Source organism: Sturnira hondurensis, unplaced genomic scaffold, assembly GCF_014824575.4.
Source record: "Sturnira hondurensis isolate 20B ecotype Veracruz unplaced genomic scaffold, ASM1482457v3 Scaffold0021143, whole genome shotgun sequence".
Lineage (NCBI taxonomy): Eukaryota > Metazoa > Chordata > Mammalia > Chiroptera > Phyllostomidae > Sturnira > Sturnira hondurensis.
In genome coordinates this window covers 19449225-19473879 of record NW_028093774.1, presented here as the reverse complement: position 1 = coordinate 19473879, position 24655 = coordinate 19449225, and the positions used below count along the sequence as shown (strand labels likewise).

At 51.6% G+C, this 24655-nt stretch overlaps 1 protein-coding gene across 2 annotated transcripts in view; it reads left to right on the top strand.

The window, feature by feature from the left end:
• The first annotated feature begins 3332 nt into the window (after positions 1-3332).
• ESRRB (estrogen related receptor beta) overlaps positions 3333-24655 on the top strand; it is a 162130-nt gene continuing 140807 nt past the window's right edge. Inside the window, exons 1-2 of one of the 2 annotated variants that reach the window (XM_037031178.1) lie at positions 3333-3565; positions 7343-7492. In XM_037031178.1, coding sequence (XP_036887073.1) covers positions 7491-7492 — 2 coding nt within the window. In that variant the 5' untranslated portion in view covers positions 3333-3565; positions 7343-7490. Of the gene's footprint in view, positions 3566-7301; positions 7493-24655 lie in introns of both variants that reach the window. The other variant, XM_037031177.1, reaches the window with a different exon arrangement.

Here is a 24655-nt window from a genome sequence, read left to right as displayed (position 1 = left end):
CCGCAGGGCTTCCCCCTGCCTCAGTTTCCTCATCTGTAGAGTGAGGATGAGAATGTTTCTCCCCTTCAGAGGGTTGCTGGGAGGAGCGCATGGGCTAACCCAGGTGATGTACTCCGCACTGTGCCTGGCACGGGGAGGCGCTCAGGGGCAGGAGGAGCTTTTCTGGAAACTCTTTCCTGTGGCCCGACTGGTTTAGAGCCAGACAGTGATCTCAGTGCTGCCGCCTGCGCCTTGGCCGTTTCCGAACCTCATCCTACCTGCGTGGGGGCCACTGTGATCTAACTAATGGAAAATCATTTTGTAAAGTGCTACCAGAATGTGCAGGGTGTTATGTCTGGCCCAAAGACTAATCATTTTGTGGGGGGCAGTGGGTTGAAACTAAGGGGAGACAGTGCCAACTTATCATACTTAAAGTCAGAGAGAAATGGCATCCCCCAAAATAGGAAACCAAATCCGCACCACTGGCATGGTTGTACTAATGTCTGCATCTAGGGATCCTTAGCCTGCGAGGTCGCGGGCCTTTTCTACTCATTTACATCCAGTTCACATTAATTGGCTGGCTCCCTAAACACATGGCTTTTTTTAGCGTGGCCCCTCATCCCCACCTTGCCCAGTACATCAGTTAGAATGCTTTGGGATATAAGTAACAGAAAAATAAGTAATAGAGATCTAAGCAATGAAAACGTGCATCGTCTCCTATGACAAGGGAGCAGGCCCCAGGGTTGGTTTGTGTGCTGGTCACGGATGCCATCGCGTCTCGGCCTTTGAGAAGGCCCGCCATCCTCTGCACGGTTACTGGCTTTGCTTCTCCGAGCTTCTTCCTTCACGGCTGCGGGACGAGTTCTGCAGCTCCTTTCGTCTCTCGCTTTCTCTTTGGACCATGGAGGAAAATATTGCCCAATGCCCTTCTCCCCCAACAGACTCCCTTTTAAGTCTCGTCTGACTGGGGCACAGGACAACCTCTACTTGTAACGGGGTCTGGGAAAACAGGTGGCATTTTCCCCTGTTAGAGTTCGTGAGGGGCCCAGCCAGCCAGCGGGGACAGTAGGCTAGGCAACCAGTCACATGTCTGCCAAACTCGCTCGGCTCCTCTTCCGTAACTGTCATCTATGTCCTCTTTTCCCAAAGTCCCTTTCCACTCATATCAACTGGCCGGCTCTTTTTTCCCCTGGAAGAGGGTCTCTGCCTTCCTAAGTGTGTTCTTTTGGGGGGCTGCTGCTAGGGTGCGACCTGCATGATCTAGGAGCTGCACGTGAGCCGCACCCTCTGCAGGCGTGTTGTGTTCAGCCTTCTCACCCAGCAGCCCCTGGGACCCTTCATTTCTCACTCATCCCCTCCTGCTCACGTACCTCGCTCTTCACTGTCTTACTCTGTATTTCCTAATTCATTCGCTTTTGTTTGTTCATTCAATAAACATTCATCGGTTACTATAATGCCAGGACCTACAACAGGCATTGAGTGGCGGTGGGATGGAGAATGATGTAACCATGAAAAAAGCAAGTGCTCGCCTTCTGGGAGCTACGTGCCAGGGCTGGAGACCAACGCGAGAAGGCGTGTCGACAGCGCTGTGTGCAGAATGCTGCAGCATGTTGTGGCACAGGCCCTACGGGGGTGCAGGGGCAGGTGTGGCCGACATAGGGAAGACGCCCAGAGGAGGCAACACTGGAGCCGGGTTTTGAAGGCCAAACGGTGTGTTCCCGGCAGAGGAATGCAGTGTTGCAGAGGGAAAAGCTCCACGTTGCAGGACGTGGTGGGACATGAGACCAGGACTACAGGCTGGAGCAGAATTACGGGTTAGAGCCAGGCAAAGCACTTAGATTTCACCCCGAGGTGTAGGCAGTGCCACATGGCGGGGTGGGCATAGCAGAGAGAGTCAGACAGTGGCCAGGAGCACCAGCTTTCCAGTGAGGCAGATGTGGATGCAAACCCCGACTCGGTCACGTACCCGCTGTGTGACCTCGGGCAAACCACCGTTACCACCCTCTGCCCATGTTTTCTCGATGATGATGGTGAGGATGAGGATAAATGGGGGGAATCACCCCCGTCCATTGGGGTCATTGTGAGGACTACAGAAGGCAGCGTGGTGCAGGTGTTTCTCACAGACCGGGGCATGCAGTAGGTGCTCAGTGCACAGTGACTTATTCCCATTTTACTGCTTTGTTGTGCCGTGAGGCACAGGCACCTGAGAAGGCAGCACGCGACTCAAGGCAAAGTGGGAGGCGGCATCAACAACAGTCAGATGTGTTATTGGCGGTGGGGGAGATGAGCAGTCAGGATCCTAGTGGGCATGGAGTGGACAAGTAGGGCATCACATGTGAGCTGGATGGCGAGGAATGAGTAGAAATTAGGTAGGAGAGACTGGAAAGGCAGCAGGGTTAGGAATGCACCCAGCAAGGACGGCTTGTTTATGGGGTGCTGGGCAGGCTGGTTGGCAGCAGGCCAGGGTTGGTCTCTTGGGGTAAAGAATGGAAAAAACATTGGGCCTGAGGACCTGGGGGCCTCTGATGTGTTGACTTGGTTCTGCCTTAGGTCCCCGTTATCCCCCTATTCTGACACCTCCCCTTCCTCTAAGAAGAGTGTAGCACCCCCAGAGGGCGTTGTGGGCATGTGTAGAACTGCTGGGCCTGGCAGTTGCCTGGCAAACTGTGTTCCTGGTTAAGAGGCATTTTGCGTCCAGTGCTGGTGGTGGGGGTGGGGGGGCATTTGCTCCAGTGGGAACACCTCCTTCCAGGCCTGACCCCCTAGGATGGGGTCAGGCTGCCCCTCCCATCTCCTCCTCCCACTAAGGTGTTGTTGGCCTGGCGCCGTGTTACTGCTCCCCCAACCCTGTGGAATGCCCTCCAGAAGCAAGAGCGGGCAGTGTCCCCGGCTCCTCCACCCGGCCCCTGTGTGTGAAGCCAGCGCCCACAATGGCTGCTCCCTGGTCTCCCATGTCCTGGTGGAGGATGATTAATGGCCTAGCTGCTCCGATGTGTTGTATTTAGGTCTATTCCCAAGCAGATAGATTTTTCTTCCCAGATAAAATGAACGCAGGCCCTTCCTGGGCTGTGAGTCCCTGCCCACCCCTCCCGGTTGCAGTCTGTTAGGGAGCTCTGAAAGGTAAATGAGTTGATAAGCTGGTGGGGGCAGGATGACTGTACCTTCAGTGGCCCTTGTAAACAGTATAAAGTCACCTTGATGTGCTCGGACTAATGACGCTGGAGCAAGCCAAATGGAGGCCAGTGGCACCGAGCCAGGGCAGGAGCCAGCGTCTGATGGCACGAATAGGGGCTGTCAAGGTCTCCCGACCCTGCGTCCGTGTCTTTTTCCTGGTGACACACACTCAGCTCTGTTTCATACTGAGTGCAAAACCTCCTGAACTTTCAGTTGCTTCCTCTGAAGGGGATGTTATGGGGTGAATGATGTCCCCTGAAAATGGCACTGATGCCCTAACCCCTAGGACCTAAGGATATGACCTTATTTGAAAATAGGGTCTTTGAAAATGATCGACTTAAGAAGAGGTCACAAGGGTGGGTCCGAATCCAGGGGTCTTGGACACAGGCAGCACACGCACAGGGAATACCAGGTGAGCGTGAAGGCAGAGATCGGGGGTCGGGGGGGGGGTTCTCTGAGCCCAGAGACCCCAGAGTTGCCTAGCAAATCAGCAGAAGGGAGGAGGGAGGCCTGGAAATGATCCCCCCTCACAGCCCTGGGAAGGAGCCGATCCTGCCCACCCCATGGTCTTGGATGTCCAGCTTCCAGAACCGTGAGGCAATACATGTCTGTTGTTATAAGCCCCCATGGGCGGTAGTTGTTTGGGAAACTAAACAGTCCTCCCCTTAGGTGGGCAGTAGGGTGTCACAAGGAAGCCCAGGTGAAACCACACAGTGGGTAGGTGCCCATAAATAATCATCAAACCTTTAGGCCAGGGGCACTGGGCAAGTACAGGGTGGGCCAGACAAATGGAGGGCCAGTGAACCACCGAAAACCAGGGCTGCGAAACGGTCAGGCTCCTTGTTTCTACAGGACAGACACGTGGGTTGAAAGGGCCGATTCCATCCATGTGAAGTGTCCAGACTAGGCAAGTCCACGGAGACAGAAAGCAGATTACTAATCACCAGGGCTGGGGAGCAGGAGAAATAGGAAGTAACTGCTTAATGGGTGCCCTTTCTCCTCTGGGGGTGGTGGGAATGTTCTGGAACTAAATAGTGGGGATGGTTGTACAACATTGTGTTTTAAATGCTGCTGAATCGTACACTGTAAAAAGGTTAAAATGGTGAACTTGTTGGTATGTGTATTTTACAATAAAAAGAAACAGTTTATATTGCATGCTAACAAAAAGAAGTTAGTACAGAAAACTGGAGAAGTCCCAGAGTTGAAACCACCTTTGAAGGAGGAGGCAGGGAATAATGGGTTAAATAGCTGTGGTCACAGTGACACATTCCTCACTTTTTTAATAGCCATGTTCCAAGGTGTGTGCTCACATCTTCCGGAACACTAGGAATACTCAGGGCAAGCAGACTGTCTCAGGCGGGGGGCAGGGGGGGGGCATGGGGGGAGGGGCAAGCATGTTATGAACCTGGCTGTTTGGGTGGCCGGGGGAGAGATATTCAGGGTCCTCTAGGGTCTTCCTGTCCTTCCCTACTTGCCCCTAAATCCCCAAAAGTCTCCACACAGTGTTCTCTTCCTGACCTCTGACCTCTGGCCAAGCTCTGCAGGCTAGAGCACTCTAACAGTCAAGGGCTTGCCCAGCCAGGATTACCTGTAGCTTTTGGGTAGGAACCAAAACAAGCCCAAGTAACGTGGCTAAGCTAGGCAGGGGCCACCTCCAGAACCACCGCAGGCTGCGTGCCTGCGGGCTGGCAATACCACCTGGAGCACCTAGGGGGCTCTGGTGCCAGGTGCTCTTCTAAGCGTCTCCTCCCATTGACTCGTTTTGTCATCGGGGCAGTTTTCGGAGGCGGATGCTGATTAGACGCCCCAAGTTGCAGAGAGGGAAACTGAAGCACAGAGAGGTTAAGGGCTTGCAGCCGTTCCCAGTACCCAGTGGGAGAGGCGAGATTCCCACCCAGGAAGTCCTAATCCAACATCAGTGCTGTAACTGCCGAGGGTGGGTGTGTGTCTGTGCCTCTCCTGGAGGGCTTTAAGGTGAGAAAGTGAAGCTGTGAAGAGCCTCCTAAATGCAAAAGGCTGTAGACTCCAAGGCTTGGTTCAGCTGAGAGAGTTAAGACTGAAACTGAGTGACTTAGAGGTCCGCCTGGAGGTAGAGAGCCTAAATCCCAGTCCCACTGGGCTTTCTAAGGAGGATGCCTTCTAGGGGGAGTGGCGTGGTTCAACCCATTTACCCAGATAAGGGGTAAATGGGTAAATCTTCCTACAGATAAGACGCTGTGCTAGTAGAGGCTGGGGTGGCCCTAGAAAGGGCTGCAGCCACAGAGGTGTCTGAGTTCTGGCAGAAACCAGGAAGGGATCAGGGAGAATCCCAGTGGGCACAGCTGGAGAATTTTAAAGGAAAGCAAATAATGAAGAGAAGTCCTCGGTTTGCATCAGAAAATTTTCCCCTGAGAAGGAGCCTAGTGGTGAACAGTGAATGTGTGCAGAGGGGTTATGGCCTCAGTCACCAGCATGGGGAATCCGGAGCCCTCTGGGCAGGGCTCGCCGCCTTCCTAGCAACTAAACTCACCGCAGACCCTGTGTGTGAGTCGGGGGCAGGCCTCAGTAGCCACAGTGGCTCTCAGATGAAACTGTGGGTAAGTGATGGGTCAGCCTACATCTGCCTGAAGTCCCGATTCTCTACCTTTCTGTGGGCCACCCTCAGGATACACACATTTCTAGAGAGAATATGACTCTAGAAAGGAATGACTCAAAGGGTATATACCTTAGGCATTACTCACTCACTCACTCACCCACTCATTCATTCTATTGGTTAGTCAGTCACTCCACATTCAGGAAAGCCTTACTACGTGTCAAGTGTCATGGTGGCACTGGGGATGCGATGGTGAATAGGACAAATCCAGGGTCTTTCCTGTCCTGGAGGCTGTATTCCAGCCTCTCCTCTGTGGAAATGTTCATCGGTCTACATATTAACTTACAAAATGAAGTTAATGTACTAAAAGTACATTGACATCCATGGCCTGGGTGCTGCCCCATTCTCCTAGTTTCTATAAACCTGGAGAGTGAAGAATTAGATCTGACATGAAGAAGAGATTCAACTTTGGGGGCTGGTCCTGTGACCCCTCCAGAAGGAGGAACATCACTGGAAACCCCACCTAAATCTGTGTGCACGTGTACCCAGATCATCACAGCAGATGGCCCTTGTGCGATCGAAGCAAATGGGTCTCCGGGTGACAGGATGGGAGGCCCAGGGGTGATCGAGAACTCGCCTGGTTAGTTGTGGGCCAGCCCATACTTCCGCTGTTCCTCCGCGACTCTTCCATCTTCTGGAAACTGCACCACGGCTCATCGTGCAGAGTTGGCCTGGTCCACCAGGGGAAGCTGTCCTACCTTTGCAGAAACTGGGGCAGGCAGTGTGTCTTAGAGACTCTTCTGCATCCCAAAGACCAGGGCTCCTTTCCCCAAGAAGACACTTTCCCAGCACTTTAGTCTCTTAGGAAATTGTTCTGGAAAAAGTGGAGATATCAACGCCCCAAAGGCCTTCAATCTTGGGCAATTCTTCTGTCACGGATGTCATTCCCTAGCCCTTTAAAGAGCCTCCACATGTTGCGATGGGGCCCACAGAACCCTGCTTCACAGGGCACAGGTGACTTCTGAGACCATCCCAACCCCGCGCCCTCCAGGAGCCTTCTGCAGGTCCCCCGAAAAAGCCTGTCTGGCCCCCACGCTGGGAAGGCTCTGCCTGCTCCCTCCCCTCCTCCTGACCTGGCAGGAGGAATGGAAACTTTCGTGGAAAGCACTTGTGCTGACGAATGCTCCCAAGTCAGGGCTTTGACTCCAGCCTGACAGAGCCACGGGGCTCAGGATCCGGGGGTCTCTCCTTGGCGGGGTCAGGACCTCCTGCCCCGCCTCCTCCCCTTGCCCTCTCTGCCCACCATCAGTCCTCGGCTGTCTGGTGGCCCCAAGTGACTGGTCCCCCACTAGAGAAGTAACTGTCTTCCACTCTTTCCCTCCCTGGTTTTGTCCCCCTCCCAAGGTCCTCCTTCCTTTGATGGTGTATTTTGCTGCTCCCTTCCCAGTGCCCGTCAGTGGCTTTGTCATCTGTATGGGGCTCAGTGGAGTTGAGAGTCTAGAGCTTTTTGCTGTTTTGTTTAAGACCTGGTTATGGTTGTGGGAATTTCTTTCTTTCTTTTTTTTTTTTTTGTCAGCTGCCTGTTATATCAATCACGGAGTCGGGATCTATTTATAGGTTGGGAGTACTGTGTCCTTAGTCACAAAGAGACACAGACAGGGGACTGTCAGCTGGTGCCGGAGGAGCTGAGCAGCAAGTCATCAGCAACTGGCAACACCTGAGGGGTGGACAGTGCACCCAGCCCAATCCTCACCCGGCCCCAAGCATGTGAGTACCACGGCTTTCCCCTTCTCTGCCCAGAATCCGCCCTGTACCTTCCTGCCCTTTTTCCTACACCCCCTCTTCTCTCTTTTGCGTGCTCTCTCTCTCTCTGTTTAAAATGGATAAAAATATCTCCCCATGCCTGCTCTTTCATCCTGGTTTCCGATGCTGTAAAACGTCTCTAGGTGGCCGAGAGGGAAATGTTGCCTTTTGCAGGCTGTCATGGGAAGGTCAGAGGGACGGGGAATGGCTGGTGGGACAGTTTCATGAACTCATTTGCAAGCAGTGGGTTCCCTTTTATTTTGTTTGTTTTCGCTGAGAAAAAGTAAGTAAATCAAAAGGGCAAGAGAAAGTTTACATGCGACTCAGCAGGGTGGGCATGTCTCCCAGCGTGAGAACTTTTATTTGCTGGCAGCTCAGGCGTTGGGTGAGCTGGGAAGGTTACAGAGGGACACTCAGTGCACGCAGGACAGGTGATGATGGAGGGCTGCCCGCAGGTCCGGGTTCAGCCTGGGAGCTTCCAGGTTCAGGGGGGTTCATGACGGTCCCTGCGGCCAGCTTTTCTCTAGTGCCTCAGAGGAAAGTGACTTTTTTTCTTCCCACAGAATGAGTTTGCTTTGACAAGTCCAGATGAGACTGAGGATTTGTCTTACCTTCCAGGCTTCCGTGGGCTCACTCATCTGGTGTATTTTCTTCACCCCGAGAGGGGGCCTTGGGAGGGGGCTGGGCAGGGGCTGGGGGTAGGAGGAGGCTCTGAAAGGGCGAAGCCAGGGGCCGGCGTGTTGCCGATGCATCTTAGCATCCTTCCCGAAGGGAGAAACTTCATATCGCGATTCTTGTCACAGCCACGCTTGTTGCAGAGGGTCAGAGTGCAGGTTCCTGTGAGCCCATTGGTGGCTCTCAGAGATGGCTGTCCCCAGGCACTGTCTGGTGGCCCACACACCTCACACACCACAGGTCTCCTTTGGGACACTTGGGATTTTAGTTTCTGGAGAATGCATAGTATTATAACAACCCTGCACTGGAGGAGGTTTGCTGTGTTGTGTATAAAGGAACAATAGCCCTGAATTTTGAAAAAGAAAATGTGATGACTGATGCCTAACATGTGTTATAGACAACTTTTAAAATGTACCTCATTCTGTTTACAAGTCTAATAATGTCTGGGTTTCTGTCATGTACTATAGTGCTAAGGACTGTGTCTCGGTGTTTTTTGGAAAACAATATCTTAACACAGAAGTATTTTCAATAATTTAAAAGGATTAACCAAAACAGGTATGTCTGGGTTGTTTTCGATTAAAGACAAAATAGTTTAGCAGCGAATCTAGCTTGGTAAAAGTTGAATAATGAGGACCCTCGGTGTAGAGGCAATCAGATCTCGTTTTAATGTTGACCTTTGTGAATGTCCACTTTCTTTCCCTTGGTTCTTTATGTTCACCAGTATTTTATTGCGGGCTATTGTTGTCTTGACCCCATTCCTTTATTATTTTGGAGGGAAGAATGGGTATCAAGAAGGGGTAAGAAATTAGAAGGTAAACTTCGCACATTCAGGTAGGAAGTCCCCATTCATTGGAGAAGTTCAGAATAAGCGTGTTGGAAAGTGGAGGGGGCGGGGGATGCCACTATTTAAAACCTCGTATGGTAAATAACATCCGGGAAAGGAAGGAAAAAAATAAACAGGAGTCGAGCCTGCCACCCATGTAGCATTCTCAGTGCTCTTTCCCAGGGACTCTGTTTTGCTAAACACACCCTGCGAAGGTTCCCCATAATAATGCCGAAGTGGGATTTGGTGGGTTATTTTTAATTAAAACTCAAGTGAATCGAGTGATTGAGACATTGCATTCAGAAATCACAGCAGTCAGCTGTTTGCAAAATTAAACTATCCTAGGACTTTCAGATCTCAGTGGCTTTTTAGAGAAGGCGTGGCATTTTTTAACCTTTTAACCCGAGAGCAAACCACCCCCCGCCCCCTTCCCCAGCGAGTACCCTGGAGCCTGCTGGCCCACCGTGAAGGGCAGTGGGAGAGGCTCCTTTCTGAGCAAGTTCTGTGTTCTCATCAGTGTCAGCAGTTGAGAGAGAAGAATATTCGTTGGAACATTTAGGCAGGGTCTGCCTCTCCTTTGGATGCTTTTTGGTGGGAGGGGGCTTGTTTGGCCGTGTGATGGAGGGCCTGGCTTTCCTCCTGGAGTCTGGGTTGTGGGCTTTTTCCCCCCTTTGGGCTTTAATGACAGAGATGCAATTGGGGGAAACTTCAAGACATTTGCATAAGGCAGCCTCTGATTACTTAGTTTCTGCTTCAATAACGATTAATTTTATGTGGACTGAGCTCCCATCAAACTCATCTTTTTTCCCAACTGATTTTTTTTTAAAGCAATTGGTCATGGGGCTGCCTGTGACTTCATGTCTGCAAAATCTAACCCATTCCATCCCTGTGGCTGTTTATTTCTCTGAACGGAACTGCACGGTTGTTTTATGTGTCCCTCCCTCCAACCCCAGCCCCAGCCTCCTCCCAAACTGGGGACAGTGGGCGCCCATGAACAGGTGCTCTGGAATACGGCAGGCTCAGGTGCAGGACCATCAATCTCGAGGAAGAAGGAATCGCAAATACATGGAAAGTGCTCCTCTAATTCAAACAATTTGGCAGAGCTGGGGTCTCTCCAAACGCCCCATAAATAAAAGATGGCAGCTGGCAGGGTCTTTAAACCAAAGACCAGGCACGGCTCTCTCCACCACTTCGTTCGGCCCTGTATCTGTCCATCTTTTTCTCATCTCTATTTTTACATTTCATTATCCTCCTGCTCTCTCTCCCCACCTTTCCTCCCCCTTGTAGCCTTTCCTGAAAAAACACATTTCTATCTGGCACAGAAAATAAACTCAGATTGTGGGTAGTTATGTTAATCTAATTCAATCCTCAGCGGGTTAAGAGTGAAATTCTAATAGTGGAGCTGTTGAGGGCTTTTTTGTTAATGGCTTGGGGATTACATTGAGTTAAAGGCTCATTTCCTAATCAAACAGAGAGGGGGAGAGTGACTCCGAATATTTATGAGTCTCCCAGTGAGAGTTTAAACATTCAACTCCAAAAGCAGGGTTTCTACCGGAGGAAAGAGTTAAAACCCCTCAGGGCTGCTGGGGAAAAAAATTAAACCAGTTAAACCATCAGCATTTTCAGGCTACTGTACAACTTCAGCAAAGTGGAAGGTGGGGCGGGAGGGGAGCCGGTTCACAGAGTGAAAATGGAAACTGTGGGCTGAGGCTCTGAAGCCAGAGTCGGCTGATGTGCTCAGAAAAAAGTCCCCCGCAGCAGACTGGGGTCCTCGGTTCACCAAGGGCCTGGAGGGGCTGTGTGCCTGTAACTCCCCAGATTAATTCTCCTCCTCCAGTCCGGAGGTGAGAACGTGGAGACAGGAGTATGGCTCAATTTACCAGCAGCTGGAGAGTTGCCCCTACCGCCTGGTGGAACTGGGGGTTGGTGGGGGGCGGGTGGGATCCACCCCACTTGGTCCTGCCTGTGAAATGCAGAGGGCGGCTTCCCCTTGAAGAGCATATTCTTCAGCCCCTCTCTGTCCCTTCGCTCTGACTGACCAGTCCCTCGGCCCCCTGCCCTCCTTCTGCTTGGGGCTTGGTGCACATGAGGACCTCAAAGCCCACCTGGTTCACTGTGCCCAGGAGAAAACAGGTCGAGGACTCCCTGATCTCTCAGAGAAGGAGAGGAGTGACTGGGGCACCAAGGTCAAGCAAAGTCAAGGCAAAGTGAGGTCAGGAGTCTGAGCTCTCTACCGTTTGCACGGGCTGCCCTCTCATCTGGTTCTCTGGGGCGCAGTAGAGGAGGGGGGAGCGCTGGGGCCAGACAGCCCACACAACGTGCCCTGGCTCTCCTGGAGTGCTGTTTCCTTCTCCAGGTTGGAAAGGAAGGGCAGGAGTCCCCGAGACAGGAGGGTTCTGAATGCCCTGTGGATGCCTGTCCTTTTCTCTGCCGTTCACTAGCTGAGCAGTTTCTAGGCCTTTCACTCGGGCCCTTTTTTCCTGCTCCACGGGGTCAGCGGAGGCACCAGACAGCAGACTTTCTATCTCTGGGCCTCTGGCGTCTTCCTCTCAGAGCTTCATGCTCGGCGGCCTGTGAGTCGTCGTGTGTTTGCACTTTCTCTTGTCAAGGTGGCACTTATGTCTTTGGCAACTTTTCTCTGCAGCCTTTCTTACGTGGCTGGTGTCCTTCCCTTCCTGGAGCCCCTGGCTGGTCTCTCTTCACTATCACATCATCTCTGTGGTGTGCTCCTTCTGTGGGTCGCCCCCAAGGCACCAGCCACGGGCCAGGAGCAGGGGCAGCGTTTCATCCCCCTTTGTAGACCCAGATCACAGTGGATCGTTCCTGCCCTCTCGCCCCCGTGGTTACCTCCCACGGACCGCACGGAGCTGTGGGTGAGAGTGTGCATGCAGGGGCCGGTGGCCAGGGTTCGAATGCCAGCACCCTTTTCTCTCAGCCCTTAATGGTCTCAATGTTCCCATCTGCTCCCTGGGGATAATTCTAGAACCTTCTATATAGGGTCTCCAGGAAGATGAAATGCGTATGAAGTGCTAGCCCTTTGTCCAGTGAGTTAGACTTCTGTTTGCTCAGCACAGAGCGGTCCCTCGTCACACCACTGACAACGGGTCCCACCCTGACTGGCGTGGCTCAGGAGGTTGGGCATCTTCCCACAAAGCGAAAGGTTATCCGGTCGATTCTCTGTCAGGGGCACATGCCTGGGTTGCAGGCCAGGTCCCTTAGTTAGAGGCGTGCGGAGGCAGCCAATTGATGGGGTTTTTTTTGCACATCAGTGTCTCTCTTTCTTCCTCTCTTTGCCTCCCTCTAAAAATAAAACGATGTGTATATAAAAAATAAAAACATGTCCCTACACCTCCCACGAAGGGGCCATGTCACGGTTAGCTCATGCTGCTAGGACAAAGCACCACAGACTGGGTGGCTTAAACCACGGACATTTATTTGCTGACAGCTCTGGGGGCTGGTCCAAGATCAGGGGCCAGCGCGGTTGGGTTTGCTGAGGTCCCCTTTGTCTGCAGGTGGCTTCCTTCTGACTGTGTCCTCACTGGGGGGAGAGCTCCGCTCTGCTGTCTTCCTCTTCTTCCAAGGACCCCCTGCTTCATCCTCTGAGGGGGGCTATTCCATTCAGAAGCCAGAGATCAAGGCATATCTGGAAACCCCCCAACCTGAAAAGGACTTGGGGCTTTTAAGCCACTTTGGGAAAACAGAGGATGTGAGCTAGGCTTCGGTGGGCAGTCCTACATCCGGGGAAGAAGGCCTGACTCACATCTGCTCTGTAGAAGCAGAGTTCTGTCAACGGCTGTGGCCCTGGCCCACGCTGCAACGGACAGTCTTGTGCTTGGGTCTCCAGGTCACCCCTGTGCTCCCCTCCACCCTGTGCTCTCAGCGGGCAGGTTGGGCTCTGCCCACAGAGCAGGCCAGGCCAGTCCTGGTTGTGAAGCCACAGGGGTGTTCTCAGGGCAGCTGGTGACAGCTCTGTGCTCCTCTCTCTCTTCATGGTCACTTGACACATTAACCCAAGAGCCAAGTGGGCCTCACAGGAGTTCCTGAAGAGGTGTCCTCTCGTGGGCGTCCCCCAGTCCCTGTGCCCTTGACCCCTTGTGAGTCTCTGTGTAGGGACTCCATGCTGCAAAGCAATGAATGAACCCTGTCCTTTGCTTTCCCTGCTGAGAAGCCACTTCCTTCCTGGCTGAGGCAGGGGACAGGAGTGTGGGTCACAGTGCCACCAAACATACCAGGGGCCCCATGTTCTTCTCACTCTCCTCTGTGAGTTGGAGGTACCAATGATAAGCACCCCCTCCCTGTCCCTCCTGCTTTCACGTTCCTCCATCCAGATAAAGGGAAAACAAGGTGTGTCCTTACTCCAGTGTCCACAGACCTTCCCAGGAACTTGATTCTGTTCAGTGAAGAGCTTTGTCCAAGTCGATGTCAAATTCAGTTGCTAAACGGGCGTTTCTCTGTGACTATTGCCCTCACTTGCCCCACTCTCCCCTCTCCCTTCCGGGGCTGTCCCTGCCTGCTCTGGCTGTTCCTCCTCTTGCTCCGCCCACGCTGGTCCCGGGGGTGCCCATAGAGGGGGACCTGCCTTCTGAAGTGTTCTGAGTGTCCTTTTCCATTAGCACAGACAAGGCTTTGGAGCGGTGGCAGGATAGAAACATGATGTTCGGTACCGGATTCTTCCCAGGACAGTATCTCTGCTCTTTTGGAAGAGCGAAAACTCAGGATGCCGAGGGTTAAATGATGCAATGAGGAGCTGGGGTCCCCCTGGGGGACTGGTGGCTGGCTGAGATGATTGATTGGCTTGGCTTGTGATCCTTCTAGCAGTATGCAGGAGTGAACCCATTGCTGATTAGGCTGTGTGTGTGTGTGTGTGTGTGTGTGTGTGTGTTTGGGTTCACGGTAGTGAGGGGGCACAGGATAAGATCTGAGAGAGAAAGGTCGGGTTGTTTGCTCCTAAGTCAGTCATTCTCAGCAGGAGACCTGTCACCTCAAATAGATCTGTGGTTATGTTAGGGCGCTGTGTGGACAAGCCAGCTGCGAGAGGCAGAATGAAGGCTGCACAGGACCTCCCCATGCTCCCTGTGGCTCCCTGTGAATTTAGGGTGATTTTGAAATAAAAAGTTAAAAGACAAAGTCACCTGAAGGGAGGCCCGATGTTGAGGGCTGTTCCACCTGTGGCTCAGGGGGACCAGGGGGTAGGTACCAGGCAGGTCCAGCCACCTCCAGATCAGGGCTGATTAAGGCACACATGCTCTTGGGGGTCAGTTCCCCTAATTGTAACATGAGGGCTTGGAAGGAACCTCTTAGGCCCGCTAGCTCTAAGAGTTTCCTTTGTAGAACTTGTTCAAGATGGACCTGGTACATTGAGTTCCCTCTGTAACCAGTAACCACAGGTCAGCCGCCTGTGTCCCTTTAATTCAAGACTTTGGGCCCAGATATGACTATTCTTGGGCTTCGTGCCTTTCTCACCTTCCATCAGCCTCTATTACCTATCATTTTCCTCAGCTTGTTCTCTCTCCTCACCTCCCAACCTACATGCACACCTGAGCAGGGAGCAGAAAACTGATCAGAACTACTTGTTCAGAAACAGCTCTGCTTATCCACTCCACATTCTTTTTTTTAAAATATTTTATTTATTTATCTTTAGAGGGGAAGGGAAAGAGAGAGGAAGGAGACATCAATGTATGGTTGCTTCTTGTGCATCTCCTGCAGGGAACTGGCCCCTGCCGGAAACTGGCCTGCAACCCAAGCATGTGCCCTGACTGGGAATTGAACCGCGATCATCTGGTTCGCAGACCCGCGCTCATCCACTCCACATTCTTAATTTTGTTTTTAATTTGTGGAGACCACCGTTTCATGCCTCTGTGGTCCTATTATTTTCCCCCTCCCAACACGCCGCCCCATGCGTCACATTAGGGCCTCTACCTTTCTGGGAGGCCCCAGTGGCAGGTCCCTGTCCTCAGGGTTTGCTCAAGGCCCTTTGGCACCCACTTAGAAAGGAGCACAGGTGAGATTTGGGAGATAGTTTCCCAACAGGGTGACCTCAGCAAGTCCTTCTTCTCGCTGCACCTCCGTTTCTTCACCTACAACAGGAGACTGAAACCTGCTCTGTGTCTCACGAGGTTGGTGTGGGGCTGAGAATAAGAACACACGCTTTTCTTTAAAAATGGAGTGCTTGCCAGTTTTAGATGGACTCCCCTGCCCAGCGATTTCCATGGAGTAGCTTGGGCAGTAAGTGGGCGTGAGAGCCACGCTCCTGGACCCATGTCCACCTTGTGTTAGCTGTGACCCAAAGGTGAGGAGACTGAGTCCCCCCACACTCAGCTTGCTCACCTGTATAATGGCTGTGACATGAGCACCTTCCTCGTGGGGTTGTCATGGAGACTAAAGGAGATGCGCATCCGGGCCCTTGAACAGTACCTGCTAGAGCTGGACAGTAAGCTCTGGGCTCCAGTGCCACTAATGATGACCACAGTGATGATACAGCTGTTGTAATTGGTTTCTGGGGCCCCGTGCCAGAAAGGCCAAGAGGGAGGAGCTGTGCAAAGCCCCGACATTCCTCCAAAAGTCCCCCTGAACCACTTACAAATTCAGCAGAAGGTGGGGGTGCAGTGCAGACACCCCCTGGTCCTCCACAGTTCTCTGCATTTCCACATCCTGAAACCGAGCGAGCTTCCTCCCAGTGCCTGTCTGGGGCTGGGGGGATCCGGCCAAGCCTTTCACCTCTCGTGGAAGTCAGCTCTCTACAGCCTAGCCTAGAGGGCTGCCAAGGGCCGCAAGTCCAAGTCCAGGTGGGAAGGTGGAAAATGGTTTCATTGGGTTGTCTCGTGCGCCCCTAAGTCGTGGAGTCACTGGAGTACATTTTCTGCAAAGGGCCAGTTCCTCCTCCCTGTGCAGCATAACTAAGGGGGGATGGTTTGTTCTCCACATCCTTGCGGGTGTATCTGTAGGGAGAACTTAGCGAGGGAAGAGGAAGGGGAATAAGTAAGGGCGATTTCTAACGCCTGGGGCAGGGGGAAGAGGTGATTGCACATTTCAAGGGACTTGTAGCATCGACATCACGCTCTGAGGGAAGAATTCCCAACCCAGACTTGGGACCAGCCTGTGCATCTGTGCGCACGTGTGCGCGTCAGGGGCGTTGTGGTCAGCCATCCATGACTCTCCTTTTTCCCTGTCTTGGGCTGCGCGTAATCTGGAAGGAAAGTGTAATTACTATTTACTCTAGGGCACTCACTTGAGAACACCCTTGTGTAATGACTCTTGAGTTAATTCTGCCTTCAGATGCCCATCTGCCGTTGCTCCTTTGGAAGCCAGTGGGAGCCAAGCACCACTTTTAGCCCAAGGGAAAGAGATCCGGAGATGAATATCAGTCCTGGCAAGTTCAGGCTTTACTCTTGGGTGACAGCAACATGGCGGGGGCATTTTTTTTCTCATGTGAAATCCTCACCCAGTTGTCTGCCCTCAGCGAGAGAAGGTTCAAAGCAAAGCCAGTGTAATCTAATGAGCTGTCTTGGTGGATCTGGACAGCCAGCAGCATTGACGAGGGAAGTGTGTTCAGAAAAATTCTAGAGACAGGATCTAAAGCAGGCGACGGATGCCATTCATCGCCCAGGGCTCAGACAAAAGAGGTGCGTGGGAATGAGAAAGAGGTGCTCGGGGAGGGGAGCACACGCCTGTGAGAGTGCTCTGCCCACCCGTCTGCCGAGTGCACGCGTGTGCCTCGGCTCCCTCGGTTCCTCGCTTGCTTTCCTTCCCATTTATTTTTGGCGGTACATTTGCCTCATCATTGAAAGTGGGGAATGGGGGCAGAAACAAGGCAGATGGGTGCATTATAATGAAATTTTTGGAGTCTACCTGCTAAAAATATCAGGAATATTACCTTGAATAGGACCCTCTGCTGATGTAGTCGGACATTGCTTGTGAATGTAAAACTGGTTTTCATGGCAGCCTGCTGAGCAAGCCTTTGGGCTAACTTCCCGAAGCCCCTCCACTCCAGTGTGAGCTCTGCCACTGCCTGGCGGCTTTGTCTAGGTCGCTACATCCCCCTGCCTCTGTTTCTTTCCCTGTAAAAGAAATAGTGGGCCAGCCGTGAACTTTCTCCAAGCCCCACCCAGGGATCTACATGGATCCCAGCTGTGTGCATGATGGTCCCCGGCCCCTGACCCCAGAATGAAGGCTCTGTGCACAGTGGCTGGATGTGACGGGCACCCAACACGCTTTTGTATGTATTAATGAAGGAAATGACACAGGTAAAGCCAGCCTCCCCAACCCAGAATGAGCTTTGCTGTTTCCAGAAATGCCACAGACCCGGTTGGGTTGTGACCCTCAGTGTCCACCCTCATGGGTCAGAGGTGGTGGTTCAGGCCTCCACGGTGTGAACTGGAAAATCTTTCCACCATAATATGTGAACTGAGTTGCCTAAATAAAGCCACTGAAAACACCTTTGAGGAACGACATTGTTTTCCAACTGCCATGCCTACCTCCCTCCATGACCATTGCACTATTTCTGTTCTTTCTTTCCTCTCCATCACACTCCACTAATTTAAAAATATTACATTTGGAGACTTGCTAAATAAAGAGACCTCAGAGCACAGAGTAACCCTTATCCATTTTCTGGGTGTCCCTGTGTGAGTCCTCAAACAAATTTTTTGTTATTTTTGACTAAATGGCCTTGATTTTACCATGAATCGTTATGTGACAATTCTTTTTACTGTGTCTAACTTATTTCTAAAATATTCTCCCTTAAGTCCCTAAGTCTACTTCTCTTGATCCCTGTGCCCTTTTCCCGTCCGTCTGCCATTTCACACGACTGAGAAAGTGATGTCTTCACATGTCGGACCCTTGATCTTGGGCCTTTGCGAGTCTTCCACCAGAAGGTCCCGGAAGAACAGTTTCTACAATTGGACTTCCACCGTTCGGGTGGTCTGGGGTCTCTGTCATTTCCATACTGAGCCTGGGGACACGCTTTGTTCTCTCCCTTAAAACCTCATATTTTCTTCAACCAGCAGTTTTCACATCGCAGGTCCGCCTCATTCTGAATTTAAAGCCTTCACCACTCTCCAGGCTCCATCCAGTGCGCCACATTGTGGACGAGTCCACTTTTCCCCTGACCGTGATCTCACCGCGTGTTGACACTGCCGGGCATTACCTGGTATCCAAGCATGCCCTCTCCTCGGAGCGTTGCTTTCCCGTTTCCTTACAACGTCGCTGAGTGCTCACCTGGTTCCTTGACTTCCCCGTGTGTCTGCCCTCTACATCTGCCCTTCTCAGCGTGGGAGAAAGAATGGAGTTGATGAGGACCAGCTTTGTTTGGAGACTTTACACAGTTGAGTTTTGATCTTTGCAGTGGCTGAAAGACGTAGGTACTATTATTATCCCCATTTTATGGAAGAGGAAGCAGATGCACGGAGGTTCTTGCTTAAGGTCCCCCGGGTGGTAAGGAGCATGGCCTGCTGTTGCCTTCGACGACATGTCACAGGGCTGAGTGCAAGTAGGCAACCCCCAAAACCACACCAATACCCTTCGGTGTCATTTATATAAGCACTGAACTCAGACCAACATTTTTCAAAATTCAGTGTTTTTACTAATCTTTGAAAAGTGTCAGGTGGTCCTTTGAACAGACCCGTCTGAGAAGGGCTACAGCTCTCAGGTTTTTTTCCCCATGTCCTTGTCTCCTCGTAATATCATCCCTACAACGCGGACATTTCCATCCGGCGAGCCCCCCCGTGAAACGCTCTGTGCCCTCCTTTGCAATACTCACAGTCTTGCTTTCCCTAATCAGTTTTTAAAAATCTCTCCAGAGGAGCTGGAAACCCCGTTGGTAAAATACAGACCCAATCGGTGGCTAACATGGGCAGCTTTTAAAAGCCACCGTGACGTGGGCTCCTCAAAAGCACGTTCCTGTTGCTCCTGCTGCATCATGGCTGCGTCTTCCCTATGCCCCCTTCCCCCCACCGCCTTTCCCACTTCAAATCACAGACCATGCTTTTGTTCCCTTTGGTTCTGGTTTTGTCTTTTCCCCACCATACCCTTTCCACATGTCATCTTTCTTGCCTTTGTCTTCTGAGAGCTTCGTCTACTTTATGAACTTGACACTGATGATCCCTGACCCATCTTCCAACCAATAGCATCCCGTTATCTTGCAGGGTGTTGCGTGTCCTGCCCTCCTGCATAGACTGCGCCAAGCACAACCCACCACACAGTTTTCAGAAAAACTCACTCCTCAGGGAGTGAGGCTGGGGTGAGGGGTCTCTGCTAAAAACATTCCTGAGGACAGTTGTCTCCTCTCCTCGGGTGGAGGCCTGCATGTGATAACTGTTTGAGACAAAGTATTTGTCGTCTCCCTGCAGGGCTTGGTATCCCCAATTTAGAGCCGAAGGAAGGAACCCAGGCTACTGTATCAGCAGTAGCATTTCCTGAGGGCATTGCAGACCTACGAAATGGTAAAGATGACTTTCACACTCAAGCCTGGTTGCCTCTGTAGTCCATTTCTCAAACCAGTGGGGCTTGGCACCCAATTCTGAGAACACCAGGGTACCTGAAGGCATGCTGGCCCGGTGAGTCCAGGTTGCCCAGCTCACCCCAGTCCCCAGGGGCTCGCTGCCTCTCCCCGTCCTCCTCTCATCCATCTCCTTGTAATGCACATCTACCCTGCTTCCTCCCGCAGCCCTATACCATCTTTCAGTTATTGTAACTTGCTTGCTCCCTGAAGTTGCCCTGGTGATATAAAGCCCAATAGTGAAGTACCCGGTCCCCTGGTTCTGCATGGCCAGCATCCTTTACAGACACCCATGAGGTCTCCGTGTACCCAGAGCACAGGCATGTTCACATCTGTCTCACCAATACACATCTTCACACTCTGTGTACAAGCTGCCCAGCGCTTCCTCCCATGCCCGCGTTGGATGCCCCTCGTAAGTCCGTCCTCCACCCCTGCTCTGTGCTCTGCACTATCAACGTGAAAGAGAAACTGCAGGGCCCAGTGACATCTCGGAGCCAGCACAGGGGGTGGCAGAAGTCCCGACTTTGGAGTAAGGCAAACCTGGGTTCAAAGTTGGGCTCTGCGGCTTCTTTGCTTTCTGGTTTCAGGCAAGTTAATTGGCCTCTTTGCACTCAGTTTTCTCACACGCACAGAGGGGATGACCACATCCAGACTCACAGGGTTGTTGTGAGGATTAAATGAGATGAGGCGGGAGGAAGCATGAGCTCGGGATGGGCTCTGGAGCTCTCCTCTCCCCCTGGCTAGGTGGCCAAAGTTCAAGGACAATGAGCTGGGTCTTCACGGATACAGATCTGCCGCCATGGAGGGTGTTCTGGTACTAACAATGTTAGCCTAGTCTAAAGCCTTGCTGACTCAAGAATTTGATTATAGACCTGGGGAAAGAGTAGACGTGAGGTTCGCTTTGTAAGGTGTTTGCGACCACGTGATGGTCTGCTCATCCTCCACCTTCAGGCCGTGCTGCCTTCTCTGGCTGCGACACGCACAGGGTAGGGAAGAAGGTACCTTCCTGCCAGCAGCTCTTTCCAGTGCCTGGCACGTTCGTTTCCCTGGGTGTAGGTAAGGTTCTGGGGTGCACAGGCCACCATCTGCTGGAGCTGCCATGCCTGGGGCCAGCACCAGCCCAGCCTCCAGGACCCCTCCCCAACTTTTGGCAGCTGCCTGGGCTGAGGGAGCCAGGCCTGGGCTGGATGACCTCACAGCTGTGCCTTCAGCCCCTGGGGGGCTTGTGTTTCTGTCCATCTCAGGGGCCCATCCTGGCTGCCAGGCAGAGGGCCCACTGTCCTTCAGTACCAGAGGCTCATACTGCCTGGCCGGTGCCAGCACTTGGCAAAGGCTTTCAACCAAGAGGCCTGTGTGTCTTGCATCCATGGCCGCCTGCCTGTCCCTCCAGGGGCATGGACCCCGAGTCAGGGTGAGGCTCTGCCAGCTTTTCCATTTCTCTCTGACAGGTCTGGAAACTCCTCGGAAGATTTCTACTCTCACATGAGTTAATGGGAGGAACTGTACAGGTGGCTGTGAAAACAAAGACACTTGTTAAACTATAGTGAAAGGATACTGATGCTAAGTGAGGCATGGGCTTTCTAACCTGACTCCGTGGGAAAGAATACCGGCTGTGCTGCTGAGAGGGGTGGGGTGGGGGAGGAGACAGTCCTGTTATTGAGCACACACGATGAGGCAGGCACCGTGCTTGGCACTTTGTGCTCACTGTTCCTTCTCGTGCTCAGTAACCCTAGGAAGCAGGTGCTGTTGTCTCTCCCAATTTACAGGTGAGAAAGATTGGGTCCGGAGGAGCTAAATGGTTTGTCCTGGGCCACACAGCTGCAGAGTGGCAGTATGGGGATTTGAACCAGGTCTCTCTGTAGTATTTGTGCTTTTTTGCATACTTTTATATATATTTTAACATTTGAATCAGAAGGATATATTATAATAGCCCTGGCTGGTGTAGCTCAGTGGATTGAGCGTGGGCCCGCGAACCAGAGGATCTCAGTTGATTCCCAGTCAGGGCACATGCCTGGGTTGCAGGCCAGTTCCCAGCAGGGGACACATGATACATTGTGTGTCCTCGACAGAGGCAACCATACATTGATATTTCTCTCCCTCTCTCCTCTTCCCCTCTAAAGATAAATAAATAAAATCTTTAAAATAAATAAATAAATAAAATAATATATATTATTTTATATATATAAATATATATATAATATAATATATATTATATACTCAAAAACATAAAGACTTTTTAAAATTAAATGGTTGAGTTTGTGTTACAGTATTTGTTTTGTTTGCCAGGTTTTTAAAAAGACTTTGCTTATTTATTTTTACAGAGAGGGAAAGGGAGGGAGAAAGAGAAGGAGAGAAACATCAATGTGTGGTTGCCTCTTGCACGCCCCGCCCCGCCCGCCAACGGGTGACCTGGCCCACAACCCAGGCACGTGCCCTGACTGGGAATCGAACTGGCAACCCTTTGGTTTGCAGGCTGGAGCACAATCTGCTGAGCTACACCAGCCAGGTCAAGTTTTTTTAAAAAATTGTGGTAAAATATATATAACATAAAATTTACCATCCTAACTGGTTTTAAGCATCAGTTCAGTAATGTAAGTTCATTCATCTGTTGTGCAATAAAACCTAACCACTACCCCCCTTCCGAACCCTTCTCACCGTGTGAACCTGAAGCTCTGGCGTCCTGGAGCAGTAGATCCCCCTGCCCCTCCCCCAGCCCCTCCCCGAAGTCCCCGGAAGCCATGGTTCGCCTGCCCCTTGGAATCCGCCTGCTCAGGTTCCTCCGAGAGGCGGAGTCACGCAGGGTTTGTCCTCAGGGCTGCCTTAGTTCACTCAGCACAATGTCCTCAGGTTGCATCCCCGTAGTAGCATGCGCCAGAATTTCCTTTTGTGAAGGCTGAATAACGTTCCAGTGTCTGCATAGAGCACACTTTGCTTATTTACTCACCTGCCAATGGACACCTGGGTTGCCTCTACAGTTTGGCTATTGTGAGTAGTGCGGCTCTGAACGTGGGCGTGCTGATATCGCTTCGAGGTCCTTCTTTCAGTTCTTTTGGATACGGCCAGGAGTGGAGTTGCTGGGTCCTATGGTAATTCCATTTTTAATTTTGTTCAGAAAATGCCATAGTGTTTTCCACAGTGGCTGTACCATATTACATTCCCACCAACAGAGAACGAAGGTTCTAATTTTTCTACATCCTCTCCAAAATTTAGATGCTGAGGGTTTTTTTTTTTTTGGATAGATCCATCCTAACGGAGGCAGAGTGGCATCTGTTCGTGGTTTTGATTTGTGTCTCCCCATTGATGGGTGATGTTGAGCATCTTTTCACGTGCTTGTTGGCTTTTCACGTGTCTTTTTCTTTTTTTGAGAAATATCTGTTTGTGTAGTTTGCCCATCTTTTAAATGGGGTTGTCCTTTTTGTTGTTGCTGTTGAGTTTTAGGAGTTCCCTGTGTATTTGGGATATTAATGCCTTCTCAGATATATAATTTGCAAATAGCTTCTCCCGTTGCACTCTGCTGATGGTGTCCTTTGGTGCACAAAAGTTTTTAATTTTTGTGAAGTCCAATTTGTCTTCTCTTGTCATCCATACCTTTGGTGTCATATTTAAGAAATCATTGCCAAATTTAATTTCATGAGGCTTTGCCCTCTGTGTTCTTCTAAGAGTTTTATAGTTTTTAGGTGTTGCATTTAGGTTTATGTCCCATTTTGATTTTTGTATGTAATGTTAGGTGAGGGTCCAACTTCATTCTTTTGCATGTGGATGTACCCAGTTTTTTTTTCCAGCACCATTTGTTGAAAGGGCTATTTTTTCCCTGTTGAATGGTCTTGGCACCCTTGTTGAAAATCGTTTGACCATATACATGAGAATCCATTCCTGGTAACACCTATACTTTTAATTTTTTAAAATTTTATTTATCTTAGAGGGGAAGGGAAGGAGAGAGAGAGAGAAATATCAATGTATGGTTGCCTCTTGTGCGTCCCCTGCTAGGAACCAGGAACTGGCCTGCAACCCAGGCATGTGCCCTGACTGGGAATCGAACCACAATCGTGTGGTTCGCAGGCCCGCGCTCAATCCACTGAGCTACACCAGCCAGGACACCTATACTTTTAACCACTTCTCACTCGCATCTCAATACTGTGCAGTGCTTTGTGGGATCATGGAATATCAAAGCTGCAGGAGACCCAACCAAGGGAGGGGCACGTCCCCATTCCATCGGTGGGAAAATGGAGACCAGTGGTCAGAGTGCTCTCAGTGCAGTGCTTTGAGGGTCCTCGCCTCCTGGCATGAACTCAGGGGTTGCTGGGATACTTTTCATGCACTTTAGCAAATGCTCCGTTCTGTGGGCAAATGCACTCATGCACTTTTGACACGTAGAGTGCAGAAGGTGAAGGGCAAAGAGGAAGGTGGAGTGAGGTGTGGATGGGAAGCCACTTAAATCCCCTGAGTAGGGATCTAGGACAATCATCTTCCAGGAGACTCTGGGTGGCATCCTCTCCGACTCTGTGCACAAGGGCAACAGGCAGATTTAGAAAGTGTGTGGTGTGCAAATGCTGCCCTTCCTCCGTGGCCAGGGACCCACTGGACCCCCAGCACATCTCCTATGCTCCGCACCCCCCACGTCCCTCTGTCCTGTGCTGCCCGTGAGACCCCTTCTCCAGCCAGGCTGAAACACTCCATTTCCTGACAAGGGCCAGGCTGGGTAGGCTTCCGCGTCCTGGCTCACGCAGGCACCTTCACAGCTCTGCTAGCTATCCCCTTCCTAGGAAGGCCCTCCTCCATAGCTCCTGCTCTGGCGGTCGTCGCTCCATGCACGTTCATTGTGTCCCCTTCTATGGACGCCCTGGAGTTATGGTTCTATATCTGTCTTCCCACCAGGGCTGAGACCTCTTGAGCCAGGAACTGTGCTCAAACATTCAAAAGAATGCCCTAAAGAGCTTGTGTGTGTGTGTGTGTGTGTGTGTGTGTGTGCGCAATCTTTAGCATACACAATAGTTGCTCAGTACGCTTGTGTGAACCCCATTCAGACAGGAGCGATGATGGACACGTCACATTGTGCAGGGAGCCTGGTCTGGGGGAGGCAGAGAGGGAAGGGGCCCCTTGGCTAGTGTTTCATGGCACCATTTAGGGAAAAGCAATT